The sequence below is a fragment of the Protopterus annectens genome, chromosome 5.part0, assembly GCF_019279795.1.
Source record: "Protopterus annectens isolate FY-2018-M chromosome 5.part0, PAN1.0, whole genome shotgun sequence".
In the NCBI taxonomy this organism is placed as follows: domain Eukaryota; kingdom Metazoa; phylum Chordata; order Ceratodontiformes; family Protopteridae; genus Protopterus; species Protopterus annectens.
This window is the reverse complement of record NC_056735.1, coordinates 1,646,254,424-1,646,269,440: the sequence shown is the minus strand read 5'-3', so window position 1 is coordinate 1,646,269,440 and position 15,017 is coordinate 1,646,254,424. Positions and strand designations below refer to the sequence as shown.

General features: G+C 42.4%; 1 protein-coding gene across 5 annotated transcripts in view; it reads right to left on the bottom strand.

The window, feature by feature from the left end:
• Positions 1 to 15,017, bottom strand: part of DYRK1A (dual specificity tyrosine phosphorylation regulated kinase 1A) — a 2,602,610-nt gene that overhangs the window by 1,045,211 nt on the left and 1,542,382 nt on the right. For all 5 annotated transcript variants that reach the window (XM_044071432.1, XM_044071433.1, XM_044071434.1 and 2 more), the window contains one exon: positions 5,819 to 6,007. In XM_044071432.1, the coding sequence (XP_043927367.1) occupies positions 5,819 to 6,007 (189 nt within the window). The remainder of the gene's footprint in view (positions 1 to 5,818; positions 6,008 to 15,017) is intronic.

The window sequence follows — 15,017 nt, the reverse complement described above, 5'->3', positions numbered from 1 at the left end:
GCCTCCTTGAAATCTAGAGTCACCAGCCAAGACTCCTTGCCCAGCATGGGAAGAAGTTGCTGTAGGGTCAGCATTTTGAATTTTGGAACAATGAGATATGTGTTCAGAGCGGACAGGTCAAGAATAGGTCTCCACTGGTTTTCTTTTCTTGGCACCAGGAAAAGTCTGGAATAAAATCCTTGTCCTTGTTCCATAGACGGTACCTTTTCTATAGCTCTCATCCTTAGTAAGTGGTTGATTTGTCCTAGAGCGTTTGTTTTTTGGTTTGGTGGTAGGTTTGGCATTCCTCTCTTCCTTGGTAGAGTATGGAAGTGAAACCTGTAACCTTTGTCTATTGTCTGTAAAATCCATTTGTCTCCTGTAATGTAATGCCAGTTTACTGAAAATAAGGCTAGCTTTCCGCCTAAGGGTGCTTCCAGTTGTTCCCTGGTAGGCGGTATCAGAGCCAAGTCACTGTGACTGTCCTGTGGAAGTGGTAGTAGCTGGATCTGTGGCAGTACTTCTCTGGTTGTTAGGCTGCCACTGACGTCCCCTGTAGGCACCTCTGGATTGACCTCTGCCTCTTGGGCGCCTATTATTGCCTCTCTGTGCTCTGGTGGTGTCTGGAAAGGACCAATTCTTCGAAGGCCAATTTCTACTAAACCTCGGAGGTTGGACCTGTAAGAAATCCTTGACTGTTTGGACAGATTTTGCTTTTTCTTCCACCTTCTTTAACACTTGCTGTGCAGGGGAGCCAAACAAACTGTGTTTCTCCATGGGAGCATCTAGGAGCTTTGACTTTACATGGTCTGGTAAGGATTGCTCTTTTAACCATGCATGCCTTCTGATCACTGTACCAGTCATAGCTGATCTAAAGGAAGCCTCCAGTGCATCATAGCCGCATTTTAAGGAATGATTACTGACCTGCTGAGTGTTATGTACCAAATCCTGAAGGGACTTACGGTCCATAGGTTCAGGAGAGGATAGTTTTTTATTTAGCTGATCTAACAAAAATTCCTGATACTGAATCATGTGGAATTGACAGTTTAAGGCCCTAGCCGAAAGAGTAGCAGAAGTATAAACTTTTTTACCTCATCTCTCTAATGCTCTAGATTCTCTTTCAGAGGGGAGGGGGTTTTTGGCAGAGGCAGTTGCTACAGCTTTGGGGCCCTGTGAAATAGTTTCAGGATCTGCAATAGGAGCTTTACACAAGTGATAATGTGTGTCCGGGACCCTGTAGTATCTGTCGGGCTTAGCAGGGGCCGGGGGCAGAGAGTCAGGGGCAGTACAAGCATCATTAAATGCATCATCCACAACTGTTAGTACTGGAGGAATGGCTAAAGGCCTATGCTGTGGCAAATGTAAAAAGGTCCTTAGCCTTTTCCTAGAATCTGAAAAATCCTGGCCCTGCCATTGAAATTGCTCTCTCATAGCATGCAAGGTTTCCCCAAAAGAAAATTCCTCAGGAGGAGAGGCAGAAGGAATGGAGTCTTCTGCGTCAGAGTCCTTATATGGAGAATAAGGGCCTTCTGGAGGATTTGAGTTTTCTGAATCATCAGAGGAATAATCTGTAGAAACTGGCTCAGGGGGCTCTGCTCTAGGCCTCTTCTCTGGAGGGGGATGAGAGGCCCTGTCAGGGTGAGGTTGGCATCCCCTGATCAAAGAAATGAGATCCTCTGCCAGGCTGAGCATTTGGGAACTAGAGCTAGGCCTGTGTGAGGGGGTTTTAGCAGGCAAGGCCTTAGAAGATTTAGCTGCTTTAGCCCTAGAAAAAGCCTTGATAGACATGGATGCAGGGGGCCTAGCAGCTCCACGTGCAGGAGCAGATATGTCTAAAGGAATAGTATCTGATAAATCCTGGGTGCCTGCTGCAGCAGGAGAAATTTCAGTAGCAGATTCAGCCATGCTGTGTGAGGCCTCGGCTATCGGAGGTATGCTTTCGGCCGAAGGAAGAACCGAGGACTTGGTTTCAGCCGAAACCGAGACACTCGCGGTTGGCTTAACCGTGGTTTCGGCCGAAACCGCGGACCGCGAGTGTCGGTCCTTTTTACGCTTTTTAGCTAATTGTGAAGTCGGAGTCTCCGACGGCATTTTGTAAGCAAAAGCGGGACCAAAAAACTCCTCCGCAAACTCCGACCGACGTCGAAGTGTCCGTCGGTTGAAGGAAGCACAGGCTAGGCAAGCTGCTACGTCGTGGTCTGGGCCTAAGCAAGGAAGGCAGTAAGAGTGGAAATCCTTATGAGGTATTTGTTTCCCACAAGTTAAACAATTATTTACTTTTTCTGACATCGGCTGAGGCAAGAAAGAGTCCCCAACGGGGTACTTAGCTTTTTTGAAGTCTTCGGTAGTAGAAATCTCTGGATCTGACCGACCGGCACTTGCGAACAGCTTCTGCTTCGGGCACCGCGCGGCAAGAAAGACTGAGGAAAATGGCGTCGGCTGATGCCTTTATACCCAATTGACAGCAGCTATGACGTCGGGTGAAGTGCGACATCAGCCGAGGCCAGACCCAGACTTTGGAATCCGGCCGACCGAAGGGCTGCCTGAGGCAGGACAACCCATATGTTAGGACTGCAGATGCATCCTTGAAGGACATCTGACAGTGCATGTAGCCTGCTTTGAAGCGTAGCTATCTTCTGCAAGATTCCCTATGCTTCTTTTAAATCTAGCGTTGCCAACCAGGAGTCTTTGCCTAGAATAGGAAGTAATTGGTGAAGAGTCAGCATTGTGAATTTTGGAATCTCCAGAAAGGTGTTTAGAGTAGACAGGTCCAGGATTGGATGCCATGATTTGTCTTTTCTGGGTACCAGGAAAAGTCTCGAGTAGAAACCTTGTCCCTTTTCCTCTTCTGGTACCAGTTGAATAGCCCCCATGCTTAAGAGAGAAAATACTTGTTTTTGAGCCTGTGCCCACTGATTTGGGGGTAGGTCTGGCCACCCACTTGGTGTTGGCAATGTGTGGAAATGAAATCTGTATCCCTGGCGCACTATATTTAAAACCCATTTGTCCTGGGTAACGAGTTCCCAGTTCTTTGCACGAAGAGCAATCTTTCCTCCCAAACGGGCAGTCAGAAGATAAGTGCTTGGAAATTTTAAAAGGAAGTCATTGAGACAGTTTACCATAGGGGGGTATCTTGTTATTCCCAGACTTGGAAGTGGAGGTCCCCCACTGCTTAGTTCTGCGAGTCCCCTGGGACTGAAACCTGGGGTTTTTGCTTTGTCTGGGTTTGGCTTGAGAAGACCTGGAAGGGCTGGAAAGGACCAATTCTTAGAAGACCAGTGCCTACTAAATCTAGGAGGCTGAACTTGTAAGAAATCGTTAACAGTTTGCATGCATTTAGCTTTATCTTCCATCTTATTAAGAACTTCTTCAGCCTTGTTGCCAAAGAGGCGGTCATGATGTAAAGGAGCATCCAACAATTTAGCTTTAACATGATCAGGCAAAGATTGCTCCTTAAGCCAAGCATGCCTTCTAAGCACAGACCCAGTCACAACAGCCCTGCAAGAGGCCTCTAAAGAATCAAAATCACATTGCAAAGAATGTTTCCAACTTGTTCAGCAGAATGCATTAAATCCTCTAAGTCTTTATTTTCCACACAGTCAGGAATCAACATCATTTTCTGTTTAAGCAATCCAATAACATGTTGCTGATATTTTAACATATGACATTGGCAGTTTAAAGCTCTAATTTCCAAAGTTGCTGAAGTATAAACCTTTTTACCCCATCAATCCAGCGCCCTGGAGTCTCTATCAGAAGGGGTAGGATTTTTAGCAGTAGAAGCCTTAATGCCCTTGGGCCCCTGTGAAATAGTCTCTGGATCTGCAACAGGATTGTTGAAAAGGAACTTGTGGGACTCAGGTACCCTGTAGTATCTGTCAGGTTTAATGGGAGCAGGAGGCAGGGAATCAGGGGACAAACTGGATTCCGAGAAAGCATCATCAGCAATGTCTAGTACAGGAGGAACAGCCAAAGGCCTATGCTGAGGTAGAAGAAGGAAATCCCTAAGCCTCTTTTTTGAATCTGAAACATTTTGGCTTTCCCAGTGAAAATGCTCCCTTAGCGCATGTAAGGTTTCCCCAAAAGAAAAGTCCTCAGGAGGGGAAGCAGAGGGAATAGAGTCCTATGCATCAGAATCCTCATAAGTAGGTAAGGACAAATCCAGGTCATCAGAAGAGACAGAAAAAACAGAATCCTAATCAGAAGACTCAATCAAGCTCAGCCCTAGGCCTCTTGGAAGGGAGGGATTGGCTACCCCTGATTAGAGTTATTAGACCTTGAGCCAGTTTTATAATTTGTTTTTTAGGCATAGAGGCCTAAGCATGTGGCCTGGGCGTCGTTTTTTTAAACATGGATCGAGATTTAGGCCTTAGTAATGAAGGAGCCGTCAATTTAATATGCAGGTCCGTAGGCCTGAATACACCCTCAGAAGCCGGTGCCTGCACAGCGACTCCAGACCTATCCAAGGTAGAGACATCCGCGGGTTCCATAGTTGAGGAATCTAGCGGCATACAGGAGTCCTAATGGCTCTCAGTAGAAGCCTGCGAATCAGAAGTAGCAGGTATCAGGGGCTGCGAATGCACCTCACTGAGTACCAGCGAACTGGCGACTGGCATAGGAGAAGCGTCGTCGGCAGTTTTGGACCTCGGCGGCCTGTCTCTGACTTTATCTTTGAATTTTTTTCTCTAGTGACAGTATGCATATCTACTTGGCAACTTAGTGTATAGCATTTGTAATTCCAGATACTGTGATGCTTCTGTGTGTGAGACTTTCCAAAATAACAGAATCTGTATCTTGAAAGATAGAAAGATATACTTGGCCACAGAACCCATTAAGTAGGGTCCTAGATGCTACATCACAAAATGCAATTAAGTGATTAACAGTTTTGAGATGAGAATGAAATTCTGAATGAGAACGAAAATGAAACTCAAAACAGACCAGCATAGGTTATAGGGGTGTGATACTTCAGACCTCTCAAGGTAAGACAAGCAAAAGTTACTAAAACTGAAATAAAACAAACAGGACAAACAGTGCTTCACAAACAAAGCCATGGTTAGTGACTACTGCTCAAATAACTCCCAAATTAAGACTTCATATCTAGGCAGCCAGCAGTGCCTTTCCTGTTGTTGTCGTGTCTTTCGGCTTTTCTCGGTTAGGGGTCGCCACAGCGGAGCTCTGGTCCACTAATGATTGGCAGTAGATTTTTACGTGCCGAGTTGCCGGCCCTGACGCACAACCTTCAATGAAGGTACGCCCATTCACGCATGTCTCCACACAGAAGACGCTCTAGCTGAGAATCGAACAGGACAACGTCTTACTGTGAGGCGACAATGCTACCGCAGCACCACCACCGCAGTAAGAATACAAAATAAATAACCAAACCAACAGTGGTGAAAGTTTGTCATGTCTTTTAACATGTTTCTCCATACTGAAACATTTTTCTATATGTTGAATTCATAAAGTGCTCCTTAATTGGCTTAAATGAGAAGGACTGATGTTTGTGTGTGTGTGTGTGTGTGTGTGTGTGTGTGTGTGTGTGTGTGTGTGAGAGATGACAACCAATAACTGGCTTGCTTATTCCTTTTCAGAGGAGGGATATCACATTGCTACAAGGACTCCCGGTGGGGAAAAAAAGTGGAATATAAATGTAGGTTCCATCTTATGGGCAGGAATTACAGTGCCAGGAATGCTTAAACCATAGATGACTGTTCATGTGATAATAGGTAAAGAAAAAATAGAGTGCACAAGTGCACCTCAAACCCCAAATAATTAACAAGGGGTCAGGCACTTTGAAGTAAACAGCAACGTATAGAAAAGTGAGTGAAAAATGCTGATTTCTTACCTGACCAAAAGAACCTTTGCCTATTAATGAATCAATTTCATACCGGTCCATCCATTTTTCTCCATTTTTTACAATGTAATCATAGTTATCATCATCATAGCCATCATTGTAAATTTTCCTTTCCTTTTTGTGACTAGAGTCATCCCCCTGGCCTTGCTGGTGCCGCCTTTTCTTCTTTGCATAGTACACCTTATTAACAAAAGAAAATATGTTTGTTACTCATATTTATCATTATTACACACACACACAGTGCATATGCGTTTATTGCATATTACAGATATCTCTCTCTCATATATATATATATATATATATATATATATATATATATATATATATATATATAGATAGATATACACACACACACACACACACACACACACACACACACACACACACACACACACTTCCAACAGTTAAGGTGCACACCCCAGGAAACACTGCAAACAGATAAACACTCCACGTGTAATCCAGCACTATAAACTCAATGGCATAAAATAACGCGCAATTTAACATAAATCTGCAATGTACCACAAAGATTCACGATAATCCGTCATTTCATTCCAAAATATAATATATCCACAAAAAAAATGTTCAGTGACAAAATACAGCTTTGGAACAACTGCTTCTGAGTGAAACACAGAATGGAGGAATAGAAACAGCTTCAGAGTCAAGGAAGGGGGAGGGGGAGAGGCAGAGGGAGAGGGAAATTCCAGAGATATATATTTCAATTAATGAGATTTTGGAGATTTCACCATTTGTTAACGTACGAAATGGCTTCAAAGTGTTATAATTATTCCAACTATGTATTGAATGAAGCAGATTTTAAGTTATTTGAGAAAGGTTTTTCTTTTGCTCCATGCAGGAATTTTAATTATACTGATGCAATACTTGAATTAAAGTTATTTGTACATAAGCTGAATTTAGCAGTATATTTTAATAGAAATAAAGTTTTGGATTCTAATGACACTGTAGTTGTTGATACACAATTCGGGAATGGAGAAATGAGTGGCGAAATAAAAAAGAAAAGTGTGTTTATCCCACCTTACTGCCCAATGACCAGTGCCTTTAAAGATTTGTGTAGAAGGGAGTTGTTTAGTTTATACAACTCGAATAATTTTAGATTTGCTATTTCAAACTTGTCAGAAAGTGAACAAGAAGCTCTAGAATTTTTTTCAAATAATTATGAGCTCTGTGTTATGAAGCCCGATAAGGGGGTGGGGTGGGGTTGTACTTAGGGACATTTTAGATTATTATAACAGAATGCAGGCTTTTTACTTGACAAAAACAAGTATGAAGTGGTCTCACTGAATGAGATTGAAGTGGGGCATCATACGATTGATATGCTTTTGAGGTCAAGTTTATCTAGTGGGACTATTAAGCAAGAGGATTTTGATTTCCTATTTATTTCACAACCCACTATACCTATTATGTTTGGCCTGCCCAAGGTCCATAAAAAAGTACAGTTGTGTACACTTATTATAAATGTAGATGTTCGAGTGTATTCACTGTTGCAGTCATTACATTTGGGTAATCCTGCTGGCAGGTTGCCCTCAGTTGGCCTGAATTCCACAGTTCTGGGTCCTGCGTCGGCTGCTGTCACCCCTTCCCCGACGTCAGGTCGTCAGGGATATGAAAGATGCAGCAGGCGCCATTTTTTTTAGTTTTTCTTGGCCCAGATATCAGGTGCCCCCTAAGAGGGTAGCCAAAATGTATATACATATAAATACATGCACCAATATAAACTTTACCTTCATCTACAAGCAAATGCACCACATAGATTCCATCAGAAGAGAAGGGGGGATGGCGGGTGGGTAACCTGGACGGCAACAGTGAATACACTCAAACATCTACATTTATGGTAAGTGTACACAACTGTACTATGTTCTTCGTGTTTCACTGTTGCAGCCATTACATTTGGGTAGAGACCCAAAGATATGGATGGGTGGTTGGAGTTGAACAGCATTAGCAGCGGCTATGAGGCCCTGCAGAATTGCAGTGGCAAAGCCTGCCCTGGGTTTAGAGTAGAGTGGCAGACGATACTGCTTTGTAAATGTGTGCACTGAACTCCAAGTAGCAGCCTCTAAAATGTCCTTGGTTGGTAGTCCCCTGAATGTGGCCTAATGACCTTAGGCACTGGCTTGCCATGGTGTAGGTAGCAGAAATGAATGCAGTGGCCTATCCACTTTGAAATAGTCTGCTTTGAGATAGCCTTTCCTTGCGATGCTGCAGCATATGCCACTAGTAATTGCTCTGTCTTTCGGAAAACTTTGGTTCTGTCCAAGAAGAATCTAAGCTGTCTGTGTACGTCCAAAGAATACAGAATTCTCTCCCCCTTGTTCTGTGGATTTGGATAAAATGTTGGCAGATGAATAGTTTGGTTAAGAGACACACTGGACACCACCTTAGGCATAAACGTTGGGTTTGTCCTCATAGAGACCCTGTCTGGATAAAAAATGATAAAAGGTTCCACAGCCATGAGTGCTTGAAGCTCTGAGACTCGTCTTGCTGAAGTTAATGCTAGGAGCAGAGCTGTTTTCCAAGATAAAAACTTTATATCAGCCGTAGCAGCTGGCTCAAAATGTGGCAGGGTGGGTTTTTCCAAGATATAGTTGAAGTCCCATGCGGGCATTGGTGATCTTTTTGGAGGTCTTAAGCTTTTGGCTCCTCTGAGGTACTGTTTTAGTAAGGGATGAGAAAAGATTGGTGGCTCTGTATTGTAATGAGCCGAATAGGCAGAGGCATGAATTTTAATAGATGAAAAAGATAAACCTTTGTCCAGCATCTCAGTTAAGTATTGCAAAATCTGAGGAATATTTGGCACAGCTGTATCAGTTCCTTGTGCCTGGTTCCAAGCACAAAATCTCTTCGATTTTCCAGCATAATATTTTCTAGTACTAGGCCTTCTGGCCTTCAAAATGACATCCATCACAGCTTTACTGAGAGGTGTGTTTTGTATGACTACGTTATCAGCCATGCTGCCAGGTTTAAAGTCCTGAGTTGGCTGTGCAGGATCTGATTGTTTTGCTGGGACAGTAGATGAGGTATCTGAGGTAAGGCCCAAGATGGGCATTGAGACAACCTCCTTAGTATTGGATACCAGCACTGGTGGGGCCAGACTGGGGCAATTAGTATCATCCTTGGCTTCTCCTGTCTGACCTTTAGGAGTACCTTGGTAAGGAGAGGCAGAAGGGGAAATGCATATACTGACAGGCTTTTCCAGCTGAAAGACAGGGCGTCCATTTTGCTTGTTTGTGATAATTCATTGTGCAAAATCTTTTTAGTCGGTAGTTGTGAGGGGAGGCAAATAGATCTATGTCCAGGCATCCCCATTTCCTTGTTATTATACTGAAGACTTGTGGAACCAGGTGCCACTTGTGGGGATCCATGAGGTTTCTGCTTAGTTCGTCTGCCAGAGTATTTTTTCTTCTTGGCAGGAATTGTGCCTGCAGATGTACTTGGTAAGTAAATGCTGTGTCCCACAAAGTCATGGCTAGTCTGCAGGGGGGTAAGAATGTGTGCCCCCTGCTTCTTTATGTACCACCTGACAGTAGTGTTGTCTGCCTTTACCAGTAGTTGTCCGGGATGAAGTAAGTCCTTGAAAGCAGTCAGGGCATTTTGAACTGCTAGCATCTCATTTTGATTGATATGTAGATGCATTTGGTTAGAGGTCCATGTGCCCTGAATGCATCTTCCTGCCATGTGGGCCCCCCAGGCATAATCTGATGCATCCGTTGTTAGTGTTTGCCTGGCTGGGAGTAATGTGAATGGCTGTCCCTTGTTTTGGTGACAAGCCTTTGCCCACCATCGAAACTCCTGTTGCAGGCAGGGAATGAGAGTAATCATAGTTTCCAGGCTGTGGCAATGTTGAGTCCAAACACTTTTTAGGTACCATTGAAGTTTCCTCATATGCAGTCTTGCATATGGAATTAGTAGAATGCAGGATGCCATGAAGCCCAAAGCCTGCAGAAATTTTCTTGCAGATAACTGGGCTTTTGTTGCCAGCATTTTGAAATAGGTAGTCAGTTGCCTTTGTTTGTCTGGTGTGAGATAAGCCATCTGGGCAGTTGTATTTAAGCTTGCACCCAGAAATATTATCTCTTGAGAGGGTACTAGTTTTGATTTCTTTTCGCTGACTGTGTACCCTAGGCATGTTAGAAGTCCTTTCACAAACGCCAGATGCTGTAGAAGAATGTCCTTGTTCTCTGCTTGAATCAGTCGTCCAAGTAAGGATATATTTGTATTCCTCTGTCTGCAGAAAGCAATTACTGGTGCCAGGCACTTTGTAAAGACCCTGGGAGCAGTAGATAAGCCAAAGGGCAGTTCAGAGAATTGGTAATGCATTTAGCCAGCCTTGAATCTGAGGTATCTGCTGCATATATGTCTGACTGGGACATGCAGGTATGCCTCTTTTAGTTATAAAGTCACAAGCCAAGCGTTCTTGCCCAGCATGGGCAGAAGCTGCTGCAAAGTCAACATCTTGAATTTTGGTATATCCAGGAATGTGTTTAAAATTGATAGGTCCAGTATTGGCCTCCAGGCCTCGTCTTTTCTGGGTACCAAGAACAGTCTTGAGTAAAATCCTTGTCCCTGCTCTTGCTCTGGTACTAGTTGAATGGCCCCCATGTCCATGAGGGATGAGACTTGTTGTTGTGCCTCTGCCCATTGATTTTTTGGCAGATTTGGCCAGCCGTTTGCCTTTGGCAGGGTATGGAAATGGAACTTGTAGCCTTGTGACTTGATATTTAAGACCCACTTGCCCTGGGTAATAATGTGCCAATTTTGAGAAAAAAGTGCTAATTTTCCCCCTAAGGGGGCTGCCAGGAGATAAGTGCTTGGTGCAGGCAGGATGAAGTCATTGGGACCGTTTCCTGAATGGTTGTGATATGTCTTCTTCAACTTTGGAGGTAGAAATCCCCCATTGTTTTCAGCAGAATTACCCTTGCGCCTGGGATCTGCCTCTAGGACATCTGAGTCTGCCACTTTGAGGTCTGTATGACACAGGAAAGGACCAATTCTTTGTTGGCCAGTGTCTACTAAACCTAGGTGGCTGTATTTGTAAGAAATTGTTGACCGTTTGCATAGATTTAGCTACGTCCTCCATTTTCTTTAACACCTCTTTTGCCTTAACACCAAAGTATCATGCTGTAAAGGTGCATCTAATAATTTAACTTTAACATAATCAGGCAGATTTTGTTCCTTTAACCAAGCATGCCTCCTAATTACAGAACCTGCAACTGCGGCCCTGCAGGAGGCATTTAAAGAATCAAAACCACATTGCAATGTATGCTTTCCAACTTCTTCAGATGCATGCAGTAAATCCTGCATTTCCTTGTTTTCTGCACATTCAGAGTTTAACAACATTTTCTGTTTAAGTAATGCCATGACATGTTGCTGATATTTGAGTATATGAAACTGACAGTTTAAGTCCCTTACAACCAAGGTAGTAGATGTGTAAACCTTTTTCCCCCATCTATCCAATGCTCTAGAATCTCTGTCAGAGGGGGTAGGGTTTTTTGCAGCAGAAGCCTTAACTCCTTTGGGACCCTGAGAAATAGTTTCTGGGTCTGCAGCAGGGTTTTTAAAAAGTAATTTATGAAAGTCAGGAACCCTGTAATATCTGTCAGGCTTAAAAGGAGCTGGAGGTAAGGAGTCAGGGGTAAGACTAGACTCAGAAAACACATCATCTACAATGTCTAACACAGGAGGGATGGCTAGTGGCTTGTGTTGAGATAGTAACAGGAAATCCCTGAGCCTCTTTTTAGATTCTAAAAAACCTTGGCTCTCCCAGTGGAAATGCGCCCTCATGGTATGTAAGGTTTCCCCAAAGGAATAGTCCTCTGGAGGAGAAGCTGAAGGAATAGATTCTTCAGCATCAGAATCCTCATGGGGGGAAGAGAATATTCCTGATCAGAAGAGGAATCAGAAGAAATGGAAACCTGATCTGAAGATTCATAATCAGTCTCTTGCCTAGGCCTCTTATCAGGAGGAGAATGGGAATGCCTGATCAAGGTAATCAAGTCTTGGGCCATTTGAGCATCTGCTTTTTGGGCATGGAGGCCTGTCCACGTGGCTCTTGAGTTTGTTTCTTTGCCTTTGAAGGTGCTTTAGTCTTTGCCTTTGAAGTCGGTTTAATGTATAGATGTTTAGGTCTGAAAACACCCTCAGAAGCCTGTGCCTGCTCAGCGACTCCGGACCCATCTGAAGGAATAGCATCCAAGGGTCCAATACCTTGAGTTTCCAGCGGCATAGTTGACTCCACGTGGGAGTCGGTAGCGGCCTACGACTCTAAAGTAGCGGGAGTCAGGGGTTGCGAAAGTACCTCACTGAGAACCGGCAAGTCGGCGACTGGCTTAAGAGAAGCTTTGTCATCTGTTTTGGACCTCGGTTGCCTGTCTTTATCTTGTTTTGGACCTCGGTTGCCTGTCTTTATCTTTGCATTTTTTGTGAACTGCGGTAGTCGTATGGCTATCCGACATTTCTGGATAATTAAACCTGCGTCCAAAATAGTTTAATGCAAAATCATACCGACGCTTAATAGTGCGTTGGTTAAACCTAGCACAAAACCGACAAAATGAAACGTTATGTTGAGGGCCTAGGCAAGGAATACAGTAAGATTGAAATTCCTTATGAGTTATTTCCTTCCCACAAGAAATACAATTATTAACTTTTTCTGACATCGGTCTGGAGCAAGAAAAAAGTTTCCCCAATGGGGTACTTAGCTTTATAGAAGACTTCGGATCTGAAATTCGAACATGAAAATCTCAGGAGTCGGCCGACCAGCACTTGCGAACTGCTTCTGCTTCGGGCACTGCGTGGCAAGAAAGACTAAAGAAAATGGCATCGGCCGCATCTTTTATACCCCTGACAACCTGACGTCAGGGAAAGGGCAACAGTAGCCGACGCAGGAACTAGGACTTTGGAATTCAGGCTGACTGAGGGCAACCTGCCAGCAGGATTACCCAAATGTAATGACTGCAACAGTGAAACACGAAGAACATCACAAAAGACTCCCTTATGAGGCCAATTGTTTCAGCTAGGAAATGGAAGACATTTCCTTTAACCAGCTACTTGGAAAAGAAGTAAAATGATATTTTAAGTGATTACAGATATATTTTAAAAGACTGATGGGATTTTTTACGTCATTTTCCTTGTGAACCACAAAATGGTTATGTGTTATTTTGTTGTACTGCTGTTCAACATTTATATGGACGTATACCTTTCGATGTAGGGTTAAGACTGGTTTAGTTAAGGCCTCATATCATTGAACAGGTTTGATATCACTGATATTGACTTCTTGGTTAATACTATGAATTTAGCGTTACAGCGCAATTATTTGTGTTTTGACAATGAATACTACATGCAAAGGTGTGGTGTAGCTATGGGGGAAGTTTGTCCCTCCAATTTTGCAAATTTCATCATGTGGTGGTGGGAAGAAAACAAAAATTGAAGAAAAGAATTGAAGAAAAAAAATTGTCTTGAACAATGGGGTTCAGAATTAAATCAATATACTGAGCAATCTTCTCTGTTTTTGTCTTATTGCTCAAGCCACCCCCCTTTTATATAAGGGACTCTTGGGATTTTTTACATAAATTACACAATTCAAGTTTTAAGGGTGAAAAGTGTCTACTAGTCAAATTAGATACTGTAGCGTTATACACTAGCATCCCTCATGAGGAAGGCCTTAATTATATTAAACATTTCTTAACCCAAGTTTGCCAAATTTCCAAATGACAGAATTGATACTTTGTACATACTTATGGAGTTGGTATTAGATAAATTTTTTCACTTCAATAAACATATTTTCAAACAGGTAAGGGGTGTTGCCATGGGCACCAAAATGGCACCTGCTTTCGCCAACATTGTTTTAAGGGAGTGGGAATTTGACACAATGGTGTATTTACCCTGGTTTGAATTATTTGAACAGTAATGTAGATTTACTGATATTTTTTTTTGTATGGAGAGGCACCGAATGACAATTGCACCAGTTTGCTGATTCCTTGTCCATCAGCATTGGTTTTCTAAAGTTTGTTATTGCTGGCAAGGGCTCATCTGTTTCCTTCTTGGACACCACCTTAACCATTAATTAAATCCATTGCTGAGGTCTCTTCGAATATCTGCAGAAAAAAGGAAAAGAAACAACTATCTGGACATTGGGATCCAGCACCCATTTTTTTACGAGGAGGAATGTGGTCAAAGGGCAGTTTGTTAAGCTTTCTAGATTAATTACAGAGGATTACACCTTTAACTCTGAGTGTGATTTTTTTTAACTGGATTATTTGTACAAAGAAATTACCCTCCACATTTAGTTCTTTCCATTAAAAATGAGGTTAATTCCATGAGACACACTAAATTTAAACCTATTTCAAAATGGGGTATCACTACTTCACCTAAACCATCCACTGACACCAACAGATGTTTAAGATTTTCACTTCCCATTAGTAAGGATATGAAACAAATTAGAAGTATTATTAATAATAATTTGAGAATCATCACTAGTGACAATAACTTAAAACCACTTACTGGGTCATTGCCTAAGTTTACTTGCAAAAATTCTAAAACTTTCAAGTCTTTTTTTGAGAGACAAGATCAATCGTTTATTTTATCTGAATCACTGACAACACCACTGGGATGTTCAAATGTGGTAAATGTGTGTGCTGTGACTATATTTTTACACAGAAGTCATATGTGTTCCCACATTGTAATACTTCCATTTATTAAAAAAACCCACTAACTGCAACAGCTCTTTGGTGGTATATGCAGCTATATGTTCCTAATGTCAAAGCTTTTACATTGGTAAAACTACACGTAAGCTGAATGATATGGTTAAAGAGCACAACACAGCCATTAGATCTAAAGATATGTCAAATGCCTTGGGCAAACACAGTATTGTTTGAACTAATTTTGTCAAATTTAGGTTTTTGGTGATGGAGCAAGTTCTGGATTTTTTCGGGAACTCTGACAATCTCCTGTAAGTTTTGGAGTTGAAATGGCAATTTTATTTAAAAGCAGATTGTCCCCCTGGTTTAAATGAATCTACCAACATGAAGTGTGCCCTAAGATGGATGCAATAACCTTCTCTATATTATCATTGTTAGTTTATGAATATTCATGTTACTTGCACTTAATTTAGTCAGCTTCTTAGCTCTGATTACCTACTTATGCATAACATTAAATGCCAAGAACTGATTACGCAAATTTA